The sequence below is a fragment of the Trachypithecus francoisi genome, unplaced genomic scaffold (genome assembly GCF_009764315.1).
Source record: "Trachypithecus francoisi isolate TF-2019V2 unplaced genomic scaffold, Tfra_2.0 Lachesis_group17, whole genome shotgun sequence".
In the NCBI taxonomy this organism is placed as follows: Eukaryota; Metazoa; Chordata; class Mammalia; order Primates; family Cercopithecidae; genus Trachypithecus; species Trachypithecus francoisi.
In genome coordinates this window covers 23053102-23073541 of record NW_022681462.1, presented here as the reverse complement: position 1 = coordinate 23073541, position 20440 = coordinate 23053102, and the positions used below count along the sequence as shown (strand labels likewise).

Sequence of the window (20440 nt, the reverse complement as noted above, 5' to 3'; positions counted from 1 at the left end):
AATAGCAATGGCTTTTGGAGCATTTGACCATTTGCGCCCTTCCCCAGGTAGTACATAGGGTGTGATATAATATTAAATATTTAAATGAAATATGAATTCAGTAAATCAAGTACCCAGTGAATTGAAGAAGAGCTTAACAGGGCTTGGGGAATATTTTTTTTCTCTTGTTTGGCCATTAAGTAAATATAGGATATGTGCTGTGATTATTTAGCCCTTCTTATATAGCTTCTTTTTAACTAAATGTTAAAAAAATTGTTGTGGATATTTCTTTATAATATTACAGTCTTTAGGTTAAATTTCAGATGGTATATATGTATTCAATATAAAAAACATTAAACTGGCTGGACGCAGTGGCTTACGCCTGTAATCCCAGCACTTTGGGAGGCCGAGGCAGGTGGATCACAAAGTCACGAGATTGAGACCATCCTGGCTAACATGGTGAAACCCCGTCTCTACTGAAAATACAAAAAGTTAGCCGGGTGTGGTGGCATGCACCTGTCGTCCCAGCTACATGGGAGGATGAGGCAGGAGAATCGCTTGAACCCGGGAGGCAGAGGTTGCAGTGAGCCGAGATCCCACCACTGCACTCCAGCCTGGGTGACAGAGTGAGACTCCATCTAAAAAAGAAAAAAAAAGTTAAACAAAGCCTTGCTTGCCTTCTATGTCTGTCTTTCTTAACTCTTACCAAAATACTTTAGATGCATAAAAATCTGAAAAGTAACACCATTCATAAGTAAGGCTGATGATTAACATTTTCTCTGAATTTAAGTAAAATTTTCTCTGTTGGGCCAATTGAATGGATTGAGAAATCTAGCTGTTAGGTGATGTGATTTGCTGTTATAAACAGAGAAAATTGTAAGTCAGAAGATATTTTATACCTTTCCCACGGTATGCCTTCTAGCTTGAAAATAGGATCCTGAATGTATAAGTACGTTAGCCAGCGTCTTAGTCCATTTGTGCTGCTATAACAAAATTCCACAGATTGGGTAATTTATAAACAATAGAGACTTATTTCTTAGGGTTCTGGAGGCTGAGAAGTCCAAGATCAAGACAATAACAGTTCTTTTGTCTGGTGAAGGCTGCTGTTTACTTCCAGATGACAACTTACTGCCTTATCCTCCAGAGGGAGGGAATGAAGGGGAGGAACTCTTCCGCCCACATGGCAGAAGAGATGGGTGGGTGCAAACCCACTCCCTCAAACTCTTTTGTAGGGGCCCAATTCCATTCATGGGGGCCCTACCCTCATCACTTAATCACCTCTTAAAGGCCACATCTTTTATTACTATGTTGGTGGTTAAGTTTCAACATGTTAATTGTAGGGGACACATTCAGACCACAGCAGTTGGAAACCCTTGTGGTGCATGGATTTCCCATTTTTAAGGCTCTCAGAGTGTGGGATAAGGGGAATTGGGGAATTGGGGTACTGCTGATGGCTGTACAGTTCATCCTGTGCTGGAGAATATTCAAAATAATAGTGCCATACAAGAGCACATATATGAAGATCCTGTATTACTCTGTTTTTATTCAGTTTAAGAAATTCAGATTATTAAACACTGGGAACTGCGTGGTAGGAGAATATTTGCTCATATTTTATAGGCCAGTTGCTTGCTGGATGCTAAAATCAATTTGTAGATTGCCTTTGGCATGTCTTTGGACCTGGGCACATCAACCTATAAGTTGCCACTTCCATGACGATGTTAGATCTATAGCCAGATAAATGGTGAATGGGCCAAATGCAAACCACAAACCAAACCTGAAAGCTCCTCTCATTCAAAATAGAGTAAATGGGAAAACAAAACACAACAAAACAAAATGATGTCTGAGAAAATATATTGACTAGAAAGAGTTAAAGAACATCATCCTAAAAATCCAGAGGAAACATGACGCTAAAAGTGATTTTCTATAGGAATCAAAAGAAAATTCTTAAAAATAATTGTCTCTATGAAATGAACAAAAAACTTTAAAAAAAATAAATGGAGATCGAAAAATTACATGAGGAGACGAATAGGAATACTTACAAGTAAATTATTATTGCAGTAGGAGACGAAGGGCAAATATAAAAGTAAAGGCTTATAAGAAATTGTAGATTAATAATTTATTCACACTTTTAATCATTTATTGAAAATTGCATACCAGTTATGTGTCTGGCATTGTTGTAGGAGCTGGGAATACAACAATAAATAAGATAAACTGAGACTTTTTCTCATGGAGCTTGCATCCTAACAAGAGGAGACAGACAGTAAACAATATCAGATGGAGATATGTGCTAACCAAAGAATTAAAAGGGTTATGTGTTAGGGAAAACTTTCCATTTTAAATCGAGTAGTAGAAAAGTCTTTTCTAGGTAGTTGATGTTCAAAGTTATATTTGAGTTATCAGAAAGAGCTATACATTTCCTCATGGCTCGTGTCCTTTGGACTTTTTTGCTAGGTTCTATTGTACTTTAATTCTACAAGCATTTCTTAGAGCCCTTTCTCTAAGGGCCTTGATTACTATCTCTCTGCTAATGATTATGATTCTCTTGAGCTATAGACCCAAATATGCCAGTTCCCGAACACTTGGCACTTGGAAGTCATCAATTAAATATGCCCAGTACAGAAGTCATCATTATTAATCTTCCCAAATATAGTCAATTCTCATTATTCATGGTAGTTATGTTCTATAAAGTCACTGGAAACACTGAGTGAGCGAATACTGAGCCATTGTTTTTAGGAGAAATACAGGTTTAGTTTCCTGTGAGCTTCTGGTCACATTTTCATCAACCAATGAATGCATAACCTTGATTTATGAGTGTTTCTGTTTAAGGACATATTATTTAGTATATCTTGTTGATTCGTTAACATTGAACTCATAGCCAACAGCACTATACTCATGCCTGAGAGTTTATCTACCATGTGGGTTTTCTCTGTAAGGCACATCACAGTTTTCTTGAGCTTAGGAGCACTAGACAGCACGTAAGTACTATTGTTGGGGGCCATTTTAAACAGCAAAATCATCAACCAAAAATGCAGAAATGCAAATATGTGGCACTGGATAGACTATGAAAATAATATCCGTTTGCAATATGAAAACTAAAATAAGAAGGCAGAGCATTGCCTTGTTTAAACCTTAGCTGGAAACGTGGATTAGGCAACTCAAATTTTTCACCCCTCTGCACATGTCTGTTGAATGACTATGAAAGAACTATGAGTAAGCATGTAGACAAATTCATAAATACAGAATCTGTGAATAATGATCTACTGTTTATTCTGTCTACTTATGTTCCCTCTCTCACAGATGAAAACACCATCAAACCAGTTACCCAGGTTAGAAACTTTCTGTCAACCTTCTTTCCTTCCTATTCTTTATCACCCATATCCAATTAAGTTCCAGCTTAAACCTCCTAAATACATCTCAGAGACTGATCTTTTCAATTTTAATTTTTCCTTTTCTTTATTGTACTCTCTGCAGTACAACTTCCAAAATATCTAAAATTCTTATGGTCACTAGAGTACAAATACCTTAACGTAATTTATGAAGCTTTCCTGCCTCATCTCTTGTCAGCCCTATACGTTACACCTCAAGTTCCAGCCATGGAGAACTTCTTTCGGATTCTTAGGATATGTGATGCTTTTTTTTCCATTCAGCCTCTTTGTCTCCTCCAGGAACATTTTTTTTCCTTTCTCTCTTTCTGGCTTATTCTTCTGACTCATTTGTCAATTAGAAGCATAAATGTCGTTTTTTAAAGAAGCTTTCTTTGACACTTCCCCCACCCACCACACACACACACACACACACACACACACCCTACTTTAATCCATAGGATTCTGTAGTTCATTTGAATATAATTGCTTGTTTGTCAGTCTTCCATAGTAATCTATAAATTCAGTAAGTACAGGTACTGTTCTCAGTGTGCCAATCACATGGTAACCACTTAGTATATATTAAGTGACTTGGTTTTTGGTGAGATTGTGTGTATTAACACATAACTTTTGGAGCAGTATAATACTAATGACATAAAGTAAGAAAAAATCCAAGTTTTACTTGCCTACTTATTGTTTTATATCTATTTGCTTATGTCTTCAGCAACTTTTTAAAAAAATGTTAATGATTGAAAGAGCTTGGAGCTTAAGTGAAACCTCTGTAGTTCATCTAGTGACCTCTCTGTGAATAGACAGGCACTTCACCAATTACTCAACTGGACTGGTCAAACATCTATGTCTCAAATTCCACCTTTAAGTATTGAGTTGACAAAATTGGCAGAGGGAATAGAATAACGAAAGGTGAATTTAGCAGCCACTAAGGAAACTCCAGCTCATTTTTGTAAATGGGAAGCCAGACCTGTTAGATAAATTGGTCTTTTCTTTTGTTTTTATTCTATTGAAGGAATACTTGAAAGGCAAAACTATACCCAGTTTAGAATTAAGGAGAAGTTCATGATTTGGTTTTTATATAGAATTTCATCTTATGTATTTTCTATCATGTATAACAAAAAATTAAATTAGTGTAGTATGGTGTAATTAGAGAGAATGCTTTCTCTAAATTCTTTAGTAAGTGTGTCTTGGCTCCAAAGCATGTTGAATATGTAATGTCACACTATAATAACAAAGGTCCTTTAGGGCTGTTCACCTTAAAATAAAAAGCCCTTTAGTGTATACAGAATGTAATTAAGATTTAATAATACTACTATGCTGTGAAATAGTGATAAGTTGAGAATAACTTTAACAAATCAACTAGCAGTTTCCTCTTATTTCTCAAATGGAATCATTTGCCTCCTCATTAATGTATGGATGAAAAAAAGCCTTGCATAGCTCTCCTAATGTTCGATTTCATTTTATAGGAAGGAAAAATTCGGGTGTATACAGTTATAATCACTTTAGAACTTTAAAACTGTTGTTTTTAAGCTACACCAGAGTTCAACATACCGTGACCCATGAACCAAATCCAGCGTGTTGCCTGTTTCTGAATGGCCTGTGAACTAAAAATGGTTTTTACATTTTTAAAATCAAAAGAAAAGGAATATTTCATGACAGGTGAAAACTGTGCAAAATTATAATTTGTTTCCATAAACAAGGCTTTACTGGAACACTGCCATACTTGTTTATGTCTTGTTTATGGCTGCTTTTGCATTACAGCAGCAGAATTGAGTAGTTGTCCACCAAGCCCTCATATATTTACTATCCTGCCCTTTACAGAAAATGTTTGCCAACCCCTGAGCTACACTAGTGTCTTTACATGACTTCGTACCTTAAGTCAACTTTCCCAATTTTTTAGGACCAGTTTGGGAATGTAACAAATAAATCATCTTGAATAAAGTTCTTCAATTTTTCAGGAAGGCAGAGGAAAACTAAACTAGGTATTGCATGGCATTTATACTTTTTTTAGGTAGGCAGGGCTTTTACTTAAATCATTGATTTTATCTTATTTATTTTTAAAATAAGCACTTGCATGAGATACTATTCTAAGAGCTTTATAACTCCTCTAAATCCTCATTTCAACCATATGATGTTGGCATCTCTACAAATGAGAAAACCGTGGCACACCTATTAGTGAAAGTTAAATAGTGGAACTTAAAATAGTGGTAGGAAGTTATACAGCTATTTATAGCAGTTGTACAGCTAGTAAGGGGCAGAGTCGCTATTCAAATGTAATAGTCTCTGGTTTCAAAGTCAGTTTTCTTTACCACTGGTATTCTCTCTTTTCATTTTTACTCTTATTTATTTAGAAAAGCTTTGGATTAAGAGTAGAATTCAGGGCTGGGCGTGGTGGCTCACGCCTGTAATCCCAGCACTTTGGGAGGCTGGGGTGGGCGGATCACGAGGTCAACAGATCGAGACCATCCTGCCCAAGAGGATTTAGTAGAAATCCTTTTTCTACTAAAAATACAAAAATTAGCTGGATGCGGTGGCACACACCTGTAGTCCCAGCTACTCAGGAGGCTGAGGCAGGAGAATCTCTTGAACCCAGGAGGCGGAGGTTGTAGTGAGCCGAGATTGTGCCACTGCACTCCAGCCTGGTGACAGAGTGAGACTCTGTCTCAAAAAAAATAAAAATAAAAATAGAAGAATTCAGTAATACGTGGGGTGTGATAATCTAAACATGCTGAGTTTGTATTAGTTTCCTAGAGCTGCTGTCACAAGGCCCCATAAACTGAGTGGTTTAAAACAACAGAAATGTGTTCTATCCCAGTTTTGGAGGCTAGAATTCCAAAATCAAGGTATCGGAAGGACCATTTTCTCTCTGAGACTGTGTAGAATCTTTTGTTGTGTTTTTCTAGCGCCTGCTGGTGATCAACAATCTCTGATGTTCCCTGGCTTGCAGCTGCATCACTCTATTCTCTGCCTCTGTCATCGCATGGTGTTTTCCCCTGTGTCTCTGTGTCTATTCTTTTCGGCTTTTCAGGACACCAGACATACTCTATTAAAGTCCCACCCTCCACTGATAGGATCACATCTTAATTTAACTAATTACATCTACAATGGCCCTATTTCCAAATACGGTTACATTCTGAAGTTCCATGAAGGACGTGAATTTGGGGAGACCCAGTACACAGCTCATGAGTCAGATATTATTCTGTAGAGCACTTCTCATTTTAAGCCCAGAAACCCTAAATTAAAAGTGGGAACTGTGCACCAAGAATCTTCATGCTTTTGTTTTTTGTTTTTCTGGTTTAATCCTGTGCTAGATTATACCCTAAGGGGGAATACTAATTTATTGTTCTCAATTCCTGCTTTTTTCCCTGCTTCCCATTGCCTCTTTGTTCAGGATTCATTTGAAAGCTGGTTTTTATTCTGGACATTTTTCTTCTGGAATGTTCTGTGACTTTTTTAAGGAACATTTTTCTTACCTGTTATCATAACTTATGGAAAGGTTGGTTTCCCTTCATTCTTGTGAATTTGAGACAGTTGATTCAGAAACCAGCTTTGGTGTGCTGGTGGTTAAGTTCTGGTAGTTTCCTTGTAAGGATATTTTGTATACACCCTTACAGGTTTGTAAGTCAGGTTCAATAAATGGTAATAGTTATTTTTGTTTTCTATTGTTATCATCAATGTTAAAATAGCAGATTTTGAGAAATGTGATACTACCTCAAATTCCAGACCTGGGACCTTGTCTTTTCCCTTGAAATATAAGAGTAATTGGTCCAATTGTGTCAACCCATTTTCTTTTCTTTATTTTACAGGGTGCCCGGGAAACATTTGAGAATTACTACCGAAAACAGAGGCGAAAACAGGCTCGTTTGGTACTTCAGCCTCCATCTAACATGGTAGGATTACCATCTTCACTTTTCTCACATTTTTACTTTTCCTCCTTGATGTCTTTTGATGCTTGTGTGTGTGTGTGTGTGTGTGTATACACTATCATTCTGAGACCACTTTTGGTGGATGTGACTTGCAGTAAGAAAACATTATTCATTGATTGCTGTGTGTCAGGCACTGTTCTAAGTACTGGATGTGTGCTGCTGTATTTTCTCTTCGTTGGTAGATAATATTATTATTTTTACCTTATCAGATATCGTCTAGGGAGCTGAGCCTTAAGAGATAAAGTGACAGATTTTAACTTAGTCTTAATGTAACAAAACAGAAACAGTAACTTCTTCTTCTTTGCTTTGTTGCAGCATGAAACTTTAGATGGCTACAGGAAGTATTTTAATCAAATAGTAGGGTAGGTATATATATATATATATATTTATTTATTTATTGAAATTTATACTCTTTCCATTCATAGATTTGTGAGTGTTGGAAAAATAAATAAGGTTTTCCTTAGTAAGTTCTTTTCATTTTCTCTTTTTAATCCTTAAGACAAGATTTGTTTTTGATTTTCTAATGATTTAAAAGGAACATCCTGCTGGTTTCAACGTTATGTTGCTGGAGGGCATTTTTTTGGATAAAGTGAGAAAAACATTGAATTGTAATCTTATTACACTTGATGTTTTGTTTCTTTGTTTTTGGTAGATGGAACCAAATAATCAGCAAAAGTTGGCAAACTTTTCCCAAAAGGGCCAGATAGTAAAATGTTTTAGGCTTAGTAGGCCATATGATCTCTGTCACAACTGATTAGCTCTGTTGTTACAGTGCAAAAGTAGCTATAGACGACATGTAAATGATAAGCGTGGCTATGTACCAATAAAACAATCTTTATAAAAACAGGCAGTGGGCTAGGTTTATCCCATAGGCTATATAGTTTGCCACCCTCTTCTAGAATATATATAGTGGTACGGAATTGCATTTCCCAAATAAACATCCCAATACAAGCATCTTGTTCTAATTGCAAAATAATGACTTTGCAGTTAAAAGAAAAGGAAATAACTTGGATTCTTCATCAGGTTTTTTTTTTTCAGATTTAAATTGTTTCAATGTAATTAGTTATTAAAATATATCATAAAAATTCCCTAATAAAGACTTTTTTTCATTAATATGAACATTAGGCAAGACAATAAAAGCTACATTTTTTTTTTTTTTTTTTTTTTTTTTTTTTTTTTTTGTGACGGAGTCTCGCTCTATCACCCAGGCTGGAGTACAGTGGCCGGATCTCAGCTCACTGCAAGCTCCGCCTCCCGGGTTTACGCCATTCTCCTGCCTCAGCCTCCATACAGGCGCCCGCCACCTCGCCCGGCTAGTTTTTTGTATTTTTAGTAGATACGGGGTTTCACTGTGTTAGCCAGGATGGTCTCGATCTCCTGACCTCGTGATCCGCCCGTCTCGGCCTCCCAAAGTGCTGTGAGCCACCGTGCCCGGCCGAAAGCTACATTTTAAATGCATAATAACAAAAAGCCATAAGAAGATTGTTCAAACATAACTTCGCATTTTTGAAACCTTTATACGATGCCTTTTCAGCACTTTGATGACAGAGTCCACATGAAGGGAATTATTTTGATATATTGTGCGTTGGATTCTTAAAATATATATATATAAAGAATACATAATATATATGATGTATATATTAGCTTTTGTGATCTCTTTAAAATTTGTTTTTTTGAAATGTGTTGATGGCTGGGTATTTTCTTAATATAACAAAATTTGCCTCCATTACCTCCACACATTTTCCTCCCTTTTAAACTACTGGATATCATTGTTAACATTTAATAGAAATTTAATAGAAATGTAACTCTAATCTATCTAGGAGTGGTTATGAAGATATCATGATCACAGACATAATTTTTAATCCAAGTAGCCTGATTTCATTTATGATACTGAATAACTTTCTTCAAGAAAAAAATGACCACTAACTTTGCCTTTGATGGTATCTCTTAATGCTTGTCAAACCCCAGAGAGAGTAATAAAATTGTAATTTCTGACAGCTGTGCTTTCTTTTTTCCTCAATCTTAGCTTTTTTGTGGTTGAAGATCACATTTTACATACAACCCAGGGCTTAGTAAATAGAGCCTACATTGATGAACTGTGGGAAATGGCACTTTCAAAAACCATCGCAGCACTCCGTACCCACTCGGTATGTAAGAAGCCCAAGGGAAGTTGTTATTTAGAGCTGATTATTTATATACTATTCAGTGTTTTACTGCTTTAAAATCAACATATGTATGTCTTTGGAATCACTCACTTGGAACTATGTATGTCCTTCAAAGACATAGAAATAGCTCCTTCAAATTATCACATTTTCTACCACTGAACTCACTTTTATAGAAGCCCTTTGCAATAAGAAAATAGCAGCTAACGTCTATTGATTATTCTATGTGTCAGATGTTGTTCTGCTTACTTCATACATACTCTCTTATTTCATCCTCACTAAACCCTAGAAAGGTAGGTATTATTATTATTATTATTATATTTACCTTATAGTCTGGGAAATTGAACCTCAGAGAGGTTAGGTAACAAGCCTAACGCCATACAATAAGAAGTAGAAGTCGGATTGAAACCCAGATGGTCTGACTCTAGAGCCCACGTTCTTAGCCACTATACCATTTTGCCTGCTATAGTGCCTATTAATATTATAAACACTGATTTGGAGTTCACAGTTCTACTCTTACCTTTTGAAAAAAAATGTTCATAACATATTAAGTGGCCCAATTTTATGTTCCCATGATGTATTGATACATTTTAATGTGGCATATATTTTTGATGATAATCCACTTTATTTCAGGTGGAGAATACTGGCTATGAATTCCCTTCCTTCCTTCCTTCCTTCCTTCCTTCCTTCCTTCCTTCCTTCCTTCCTTCCTTCCTTCCTTTCCCTCCCTCCCTCCCTCCCTCCCTCCCTCCTCCCTCCCTCCCTTCCTTCCTTCCTTCTTCCTTCCTTCCTTCCTTCCTTCATTTCTTAAAGATTGATTATGCTTTGACAGTGGGAATGTGACAATGAACAAGATAGATAGTCTTTGCTCTCAGAGTTATATTTTGATTGGAAGAGATATCCAATAAACATGTAACAAGAATGTCAGACAGTGATCATGCAATGCAGACAGTGAAAATAGAATGACAGATTAGGAAACAGGGTGTTTGCTTTTTGAAGTGGCATTCTGAGATTAGAATACCAATGAGTCACCATTTATGCAAAGAAGACCAATTAAATGATCATTTTAGTCCTAAAGAACAGTAGTGCAAGGGCTCTTATCTCAACATGTTTGAGGTATAATAGTGAGGAGTAAATGACAGAAGATAATTTAACAATAAAACAGTTTCTTTAAGTGACTGTAGTATCCATCTACTTGTGCTAGCTAGAAACTTAAAAGTCATCCATGACCCATGAACTCTCTTTTCTAATTAATCAGCAAGTATTCCAGACAGAGTAAATACTGTGTGTAAAAATCTATTTTAAGGAAACATAGCCCTCTCAGAAACCTGAAAGAAGTCCGGAGTGGATAGAACATAGGGTGAAGTAAGAAAGGAGAAGTAGGTAGATGCCATGTTATTTAGGATCTACTTGACCTTTTAAACAGTGGGCTGAATGGAATGTGTTACGTGTGGATGTATTCAAGGTGAGGGTGAGATAACTTGGAGTAAGATGATCAGATTTTCATTCTGAAAGATTGTTCTGGCTTAAGTGTGGACAGTGGATGAGGGGTAAGAATGAATTCATAAACAATTACTAGGCTAGTCTAGTATTCCAGGCAAGTGATAATGATAGTTTGGGTCAAGGAGTGATAGTAAATATTGAGAGATGTAGATGAATTCAAGAGATTTTTAGGAAGTAAGATTAATTGTACTTTCTGATGGATTAGATATAAGAGGTAAAAGGAAAAGAACTATCAAGGAAATGCCTAGGTGAATGGGTTCCTTTCTTGGATGATAGTGTTAGTAGTTTTGATAGTTTGCAGTGGGGATATGATGAGTTTACATTCAAAATGATTACTTTGTGATGTCTTTGTGACATCCAAGCAGCAAGATCTAGGAGATTGGTTAATATGTATGTGGGTTTGATCCAAAGAGGATATGTCAATATTGAATGTGTTGCAAATATTTTTCTCCTTTTATTTTTACTGATGTTTTTTGTTATAGTATACAGAACTTTTAAATATTTATATATCTGATAATACTTAATTTTAATTTTCTTTCATTGTACATATATAACCAAGGACTTGATCTGACATTTTTATCATTTTATTCTTCTGTCATAATAAAATCTGGCAAATTTGAAAAGTCTTTTTACATTTTTTTTGTGTTCTGAGATTTTTTGTAAGTTCCTTAGCTATTTTATAATTAGATTTTTACACATTTATATGTTTACAACCACCTGTTATTTACTCTCATTTATAGTATGATTAAGGATCTCATTTTTTTATAGTAGTAGTGGTGCACCCATTGTCTTAGGATCATTTTTTGAGTGCCTTATTTTTCCCCATTGAGTCGTGTGTTCTAGCATGTAAACATTATAAAAATATGTTTCTGTATTATAATAGAATTTTTGATTATTAAGAACATTTTAGTCATCATCCCTTGCATGGTTATTATTAGCTTTCTGATATATAAATGTAAAGTCCCTTTTTGAATATATAAATGAACTATACAATATATAATAGGTTTTAAATAGGAACGTACTGTGTTTTTCATTTAATGTCTAATGAATGTGATTTAATTTTGATATACATAATATTGCATTGTAGGATTATATTATTATTTTTAATTGATTCATGTTATATTTTGGGTTTTCAAGAAAGTTTTTGGCTTTTTTTCTAGCTATTAAAAACATTGCAGTAAATACTCTTATAAACATATCCTTACACAATTGATTATATTTACAGCAAATTCTTAAGAAGTGAAAATAGTGAGTAAAAGTATTTGGACATTTCTTAGGTTCTAGATATTGCTCATTTGCTCTTCCAAACTATTTAACACTCTGAGCAGCATCTACTAGAATGCCTATTTCCCTATTCTTTTTACTCCACAGAAAGTTATGTTTAGAAACAGAAAATCATTTATAATTTCAGAAATTGTATCTTATTTTATTATGCTTTTTTAAAAAAAATACTGATATTAGGTCGGACATATTGGCTTACTCCTGTAATTCCAGCACTTTGGGAGGCCGAGGAGGGCAGATCACTTCAGGTCAGGAGTTTGAGACCAGCCTGGCCAACATGGTGAAACTCCGTCTCTTCTAAAAACACAGAAATTAGCCAGGCACGATGGCATGTGCCTATTATACCAGCTAGTCAGTAGACTGAGGCAGGAGAATCGCTGGAACCCAGGAGGTGGAGGCTGCAGTGAGCTGAGATAGTGCCACTGTACTCCAGCCTGGGTGACAGAACAAGACTCCATCTCAAAAAAAAAAAAAAAAAAAAAAATTAATACTGATACTGAAAATCTCTTCGCATGTTATTTGTATATCTTAATAGAATTTCTTGTTCATATACATTGACTTTATCTTATTTTTCACAAGTTTTTAAACATTTTACTGTTATTGAAACACGGACATTAGCCTTTAATCTTAATGTTAACCTCATCTGATAATATGTTGTAAATATTTTTTCTTAATTTAACGTCTCTTACCTTTTCTGCAGCTTCAAAAAGTTTTAACATTTTTGAGTAGTTAATTTTGTTGATCATTTACTTTATAATTTATGTGTTCTTCATTACAAAGCATATGTGTTTATCTGTATTTAATTTTAGTATTTCTGTAGGTCCTTTTTCTACAATCATAAAAAATTTATTTTAGCATAGGATATGAGATTGGACTCTCTTTAATTATTTTGAAAATGACTCATCACTTCCAATAACATCATTGTAATAATCTACTGTCTTAGTGGGCTCAGGCTACCATAAAAAAATACCATCGACTGGGTGGCTTAAATGACAGAAATTTATTTTCTTATAGTACTAGAGAATGGAAGTCAGAGATTAAGTTGTCCACATGGTCAGTTACTGGTGAGGGTTCTCTTCCTGGCTTATAGAAGCCTGCCTTCTCACTCTGTCCTCACTTAACCTTTCCTCAGTGTATGCCTGCTGAAGAGGAATTGCTCTCTCCTTCTCTTTTTATAAGGAGAGCAATCCCACTGAATTAGGGCCTCACCTGTATCACTTCATTTGATGTTAGTTATCTCCCAAAGGCCCCATCTCCAAATATAGCCATGCTGGGATATAGGGCATTAACATGTGAGTTTTGGGGGCAGAAACAACAGTCTGTCCATCTCTCCTTTCCCTACATGTTTTGAAGGCTACCTTTTTAATATTATATTATGTATACACTAGGGTTTATTTCTAGGTTATATGATTGAATTCTCTCTCCTTGAATCAATACAACATTGTTGTGATTATTGTATCTGATATTGTGTGGCTTAATTTTTATTTGTTTATTTTATTTTATTTGTTTGTTTTTTCGAGACAGAGTCTCACTCTGTCACCCAACCTGGAGCACAATGGTGTGATTTCAGCTCACTGCAACCTCCGCCTCCCGGGTTCAAGTGATTCTCCTGTCTCAGCCTCCCAAGTAGCTGGAATTACAGGTGCCTGCCACCATGCCTGTCTAATTTTTTGTATTTTTAATAGAGTTGGGGTTTCACCATGTTGGCCAGGCCGGTCTTGAACTCCTGACATCAGGTGATTCACCCACCTTGGCCTCCCAAAGGGCTGGGATTACGGGCATGAACCACTATGCCTGGCCCACTTAATTTTTTATAGATATGTGTATCGTCTTAAATCCTCTTTTTAAAATGTGCTGTTTATTCCCTTACTATTCTTCAGTCAACTTGCGAATCACTTTGTTACAACCCTTCTACCTCTAGTTCACACCCCTAAAAATTGAGATATAATTTGGTTGTGCAGTAAATCTACAGATTAATTGACATATTTCAGGCTCTGGTAGTTTTCACCAAAGAAGACACACATTTTGGTTACTTATGTGCCTTTCATGTCTTTCGGTAAAATATTTAATAATACTTCCCATTTGCAGGTTATTTTGTGGAAGGTTTTTATTCCCCCATCCTATTTATTAACTAGTATTACTGTCATTCTGTGGGAGAAAAGTTTCTGGTTTTGTTTATTTTATATCTATCCATTTCACTGAATTCTCTAATTTTATTTTGTTTCCTGAAAAAAGTTGTCTTTCCTTTATAAATCAGAATCATTCCATGCACTTTTTTTTTTCTAGAGCAATGTTTTTTTTTGTGTTCCTGATACATTTGGGAATGTAACAGATCTCTAAATCTCTTGGTAGAAAAATGCACCCTCTTTTCTTCAGCATGCAATTTTATTTGATACTATTAAGAGCAGGACACTTTTCAAGTGTGCTGATTTTTTTCAAAGTGTAGATCTGTGGAGAACATTAATCTTAAGGGAGTGTTTCTTTGTAGATCTATTGTATGTTCTTTTTAACTGAAGAATAAATGACAAAATACCTTATTTTAAAACATCATTAGTTCAGCATTGATCTGTAGAGGTAAAAAGTAGATTAGTGGTTGCTTAGGGATTAAAGAGGTGATAGCTAAAGAGTACGTATGGAGTTTCATTTTATTATTTTAGTTTTTATCTTTTGTTCTGGGGTACACGTGCAGGATGTGCAGGTTTGTTACATAGGTTTCATTTTAAAGTAAAGAAAATTTCCTAAGTTTGACTATGATAATGGTTGCAGATATCTGTGAATATAAAAACAATTCAATTACATACTTTAAATGGGTGAGTTGTATATGGGAATTATATCTTGACAAAGTTTTTAAGAAACAACTCAGTATTAACACAGATTACTCACTGAACAATTTTATACATTAGAAGACAGAGTGTTGGCGCCACAAATGCTGACTGTATTTCATAACACTATTTATTAGTAGCACCCAGCAAACAAAATAAGAACAACCCAAACATCAAATTGAATCTCAAAAACACTGTGTCTATGAGACTACATTCTTTATCAACTGTTTCTATATTTTCTAGCATTATATATGGCTATTTAAAATGACTCTACTTTTTCTGATTAAATTATTAGTGTAAATTGAAACATTTTGAAAGATTCGATATTTCATGTATTAATATGTGCAGCATTCTCAGTGCTGATTTCAAAACATAAGATCTTGCATAATCTACTTCACTTAGTAAATTTAGCAATATATTAAAAGATTTAATATGCCTAGTATAAAGGAGAGTTCATTTCAGGAATGGTTCAATATTAAAAGATCTGCTTAATATGATTGTTAATGATAATATAGTAATACTGAAAAAAGTATTTTTAAGATTCAACTATACTAATCAACCTAGTCCTTCAGCCCAAAATATGAACAAACAGCCAAGAATCATAAAATATTTGAAGAAAACCAATTATATCACATGGAAGACCACAATAAACAAGTAGAATAGCCGTTCTTTAGCAAATACAAATTACAGGCTAGAAGAAAAATTTACAAAGTAATATTTATGATTTTAGGAATGTAGAAGACTAGGTTATTAATACCAATCCCTCAGCTGGAAACAACTGGAATTGCTGCATTTTATATATAACATATAAGATATTCATTTAAGTCTTAAAGTACTTAGTAAGGATAGTAAGGAATTGCTCAGCTAAATCAAAGGGAAATGAACAGATAGATAGGTTAAATACTCAAGCTGCCTTTTTCTTGAAGTCACTTCTTAGTCCAGAGTTCATAACTCAAACTTGGATTTGCACAGCCTCTTGGGCCTATTCAAGATGGAGAGTCTAATATGCTGCCCTTCCTCCATTAAGCTGGAAAGGGGTATTCCTTTTAGGATAAGGGTGAACCAGAAGTAGAAGAAAAAACAGTCAAAATTCTTCTGTCAAAGAAATCTCCTATCTAGGCAGTTTTATCTTCAGTTTTGTTCTTACATAAATACTCGGAGAATAGAAATGAGGAAATGACAATTCATCTTAATTTTTTTGCGTTTTTATTTTTTTTCTTTTCTCAATCCTGCTTCTTCTGTACCAACTCCTTTTATAATGCATATATGATCTTGATAATGAAACCAGATGAGAGTAGTATAAGACCTTGTAAATGCATAAGTATAGATCAGACTTATTTATAAATATAAATCAGGAATCTTAAAATATTAAAAAACAGAATCCAGCCATTTACAACAAACAATATATTTGGTTGAGTTTCTAGTAGCAAATGCTAGCTTAGTTCAATATTACAAAGTCTGTTAATATAATGCACATAATTGTAGATTAAAAAACAAAAAAATAGTCATTTCAGTACAACAGAAAAGCAATTAATAAAACACACAATAAACTTATGGTAAAATTTCTTAGTAAATTAGAAACTGGAGAGAATTTCCTTAAACTAATAAAAGCAGTCCTCCAAAATGTATTAAAGATAGTCAAGACCCCTGTCGAGAAATTCTAAAATGTCATTCAGAAATTAAAATGGGTTAAAGAAGACCTAAGTAAACTTGAGAGCTATACCATGTTCATTGATTGGAAGAGTTATTATTACAAAGATATCAGCACTTTCAAAATTGACCTATAGATTTAATTTAGTGTCAATCAAATTTCAATAGTTTTATTATAGGGAAGATGAGTGTCTTACAACCTAATTATAATATTTCAAACTAGTACAAAAGCCAAGAGCAAGTGAGAGATTCCTTAAGACTGAGAATAATGTATTTGTATACCAGGACAATTGAAAAATCATATTAAGATCCTCTGATATTGTCATTGGATAGATAATGGACCTTTAAACAGTGTCACACATATATGGATCCTTGGGATATGTATTAGGTGGCATAGAACGTCTGTGGATAGAAGACAGACTTAAATGAATAGCAGTGGGACAGCTGACTGTAGTAATGATGAAGGAATATATACACCAAAGATTGAATTTCAGGTGGATAAAATATGAAAATGTGAAAGCCAAAACCATTCATCTTTTAGAAGATAATATGAGAAATTATCTTTATGATTCAGGATATGGAAGGAGTTCTTAACTGAAAACTAAAAGCACTATCCATAAAGGAAAAGATTCAGACACAAAACATCAAACTACATTAAAATTATAATAAAACCTCACAAAAGCTAGTAGAAAAATATGCCACATAGTGAAAAATGGTATTTATATATACCAACACAAACTAATATAGAATATATGAAGAATTCCTACCAAATCATTACAATAAAGATAGACATCTCAAATGAGAAAAAATGAGCAAAGGACAAACATTTTATGAAAGAAGGAATCCACCTGGCTGGGAAAACATGTGAAAGGTGTTCAGCCTTCTTACTATATTAGTAAAATGCAAATTAGAACCAAATGAGGTAACATTATTCAAGAATTAACAGTACTAATGTTGATAAAGATTTGGAGCAATAGAAACTCTGATACACTACTAAGGGAATAAGTTTAAATTGATAAGACACTTTGCAAAAGTGTAATATCTTATAAACTTAAAGATCCCCATGGATCAACTTTTCTCTAACTATATTCTCTTCAGTAATTTGCCATAATACACCATAATAAACATGCAAGAATATCTTTCCAGCATTGTTGGATTTTAAAATGAGAAATGACTTAAATGTCCATCAGTAGTAAAATAGATAATCTGGGTTAAACTCAAACATTGGATACTATAGAGCCTGAACGTAACCAAAGTATAGCTATATACAATAGCATTCATGAATTTCACAAATATAATGTTAAATGAAAGAAGCGAGAAAGAAAATTATACATATGGCTTATTTCCACTCATAATATTGAGAGAGAAAATATTGATTAAGTCTCAGTATTTAGGTGGATACAAATTAAGGACAATAGGAGAATGAAAAGGCTAGCTACAGACTGAGAGAAATCTTTGCAGATCACATATCTGATAAAGGACTGGTGTTCAAAATGTACAATGAACTCTTAAAATTAAACAAGAAAACAAGGCCAGCCATGGTGGCTCATACCTGTAACGCCAGCACTTTGGGAGTCCAAAGCAGGAAGATCACTTGATCCCAGGAGTTTGAAACTAGCCTGGGCAACGTAGTGAGACACTGTCCACAAAAAAATTAAAAAATTAACCAGACATGGTGGCATGTGCCTGTGGTCCCAGCTACTCAGGAGCGTGAAGTGGGAGGATCTCTTGATCCCGGGAACCTGAGGCTGTAGTGAGCCATGGTCATTCCACTGCATTCCAAACTGGGAGACAGAGTGAGACCCTGTCTCAAAAAAAAAAAAAAAAGAAAGAAAGAAACATACTCATCCAGAACACTAACAACACCAAATGCTGGAGAGAATGTGCAGCATCAGGAATTCTCATTCATTGCTAGTGGGAATGGAAATGGTACAGCCAGCTTTGAGGACAGTTTGACAGTTTTTTACAAAACAAAACATCGTCTTACTATATAATCTAGCAGGTGTATGCCTAGGAGTTTTTCCAAATGAATTGAAAACTTATTTCCACACTAAAACCTTCACACAGATGTGTATAGCAGCTTGTTTATAACTGCCAAACCATGGAAGCAACCATGTTTGTCAGTGGGTGAATGGAGGAACAAACTGTGGTACATTCATATAATGGAATATTATTCAGTGATATAAAGAAATGAGCTATCAATCCATGAAAAGACACAGAGGAACCTTAAATGCATATTGCTAAATGAAAGAAGCCAATCTGAAAAGGCTACATTCTATATGATCCCAATTGTATGACATTCTGGAAAAGGCAAAACTATGGAGAAAAGAAAACTATCCCTGTTGCCTGGAAGTTGGGGGAGGGAGGGATGGGATGAATAGCCAGAGCACAGGGTACTTGGGGGACAGCAAAACAGTTCTCAATGATAATATAATGGTGGAACATATTTATATATGTTAAATCCCATAGAATATATAACACGGAGTAAACCCTAATGTAAACTCTGAGTTTTGTTTAATAATATTGTGTTGATATTGGCTCATCAGTTATAACAGTTGTAGCACACTACAATTATTACATAATATTTCAAACTAGTACAAAAGGCCAAGAGCAAGTGAGAGATTCCTTAAGATATCCAAGATATTATAACAGGGCAAAAATGATGGAAGCAAGCCAAAGGATGGTATGAATCCAAAATAAAAATTGGCCTCTTAGAAGTTTATGATGATAAGAATTGAGATATTCAGAGATTAAATGGATAAGACCGTATATTATGCTGATTAAGAAGATAAAGTCAAATGCATACCCCAAAATACAGAGAGCAAAGACACAGAGATAGGAAATAGGAAAGGAAAGTTAAGAAACAAGGATAGCTGGTGTAGACTTTTGGTTGTATTTAATACATATTTAAAAGGAAAGACAGTGATGAAAGAGAGGACTGTAGTAATAAAATAAAAGAAGGGGAAATTCCAGTGTGGTGCAAAGAGCAGATTCTTTAAGTTGGAAGGATACATTGAGTGTCAAACAGGGTAAATGATAAGAGACAATTTTTTTATGTTGGAAATTTTATATTTTAGTGAGAGGGCAAAATAAAAGCATTTTTAAACGTGAGGATTCAAAGTTTACTCTTTACCCATCCTATATTTATATTTATTTTTATTTTTGATATATAATCTTGCTTTGTTGCCTGGGGTGGGGTGCGGTGGTGCAATCTCTGCTCACTGCAACCTCTGCCTCCTGGGTTCAAACAATTCTCGTGCCTCAGCCTCATGAGTAGCTGGGACCACAGGCATACGCCACCATGCCCAGCTAAGTTTCGTATTTTTAGTGAGGATAAGATTTCTCCATAATGGCCAGGCTGGCCTGGAGTTTCTGACCTCAGGTGATCCGCCGGCCTTGGCCTTCCAAAGAGCCAGGATTACAGGCGTGAACCACCACGCCCAGCCTCTTTACCTATCCTATCTTTAAGAGCTTCTTATTCTTCAAAAAATAAAAACAAAATGCAAAATGTCAAATAAGATAGGATTAAATAAAATGTATGCCAAAAATTAGTACAATTCATAGATAAATCTAAATAATGTATTATTATTTGTAATTAATGCTATTAATTCCTACAAAAGGAGAGACATCATGTTTAAGTTTTTTTAGGCCAAGTGTGGTGACTCATGCCTGTAATTTCAGTACTTTGGGAGGCCAAGGCAAGTGGATCGCTTGAGCCCAGTAGTTTGAGACCAGCATGGGCA

The 20440-nt window shown here is 34.9% G+C and overlaps 1 protein-coding gene across 2 annotated transcripts in view; it reads left to right on the top strand.

The window, feature by feature from the left end:
* The window catches only part of EXOC6B (exocyst complex component 6B), a 739232-nt gene that overhangs the window by 331571 nt on the left and 387221 nt on the right, over nt 1-20440 (top strand). For both annotated transcript variants that reach the window (XM_033175069.1, XM_033175068.1), the window contains exons 9-11: nt 7160-7243; nt 7595-7641; nt 9306-9426. In XM_033175069.1, coding sequence (XP_033030960.1) covers nt 7160-7243; nt 7595-7641; nt 9306-9426 — 252 coding nt within the window. The remainder of the gene's footprint in view (nt 1-7159; nt 7244-7594; nt 7642-9305; nt 9427-20440) is intronic.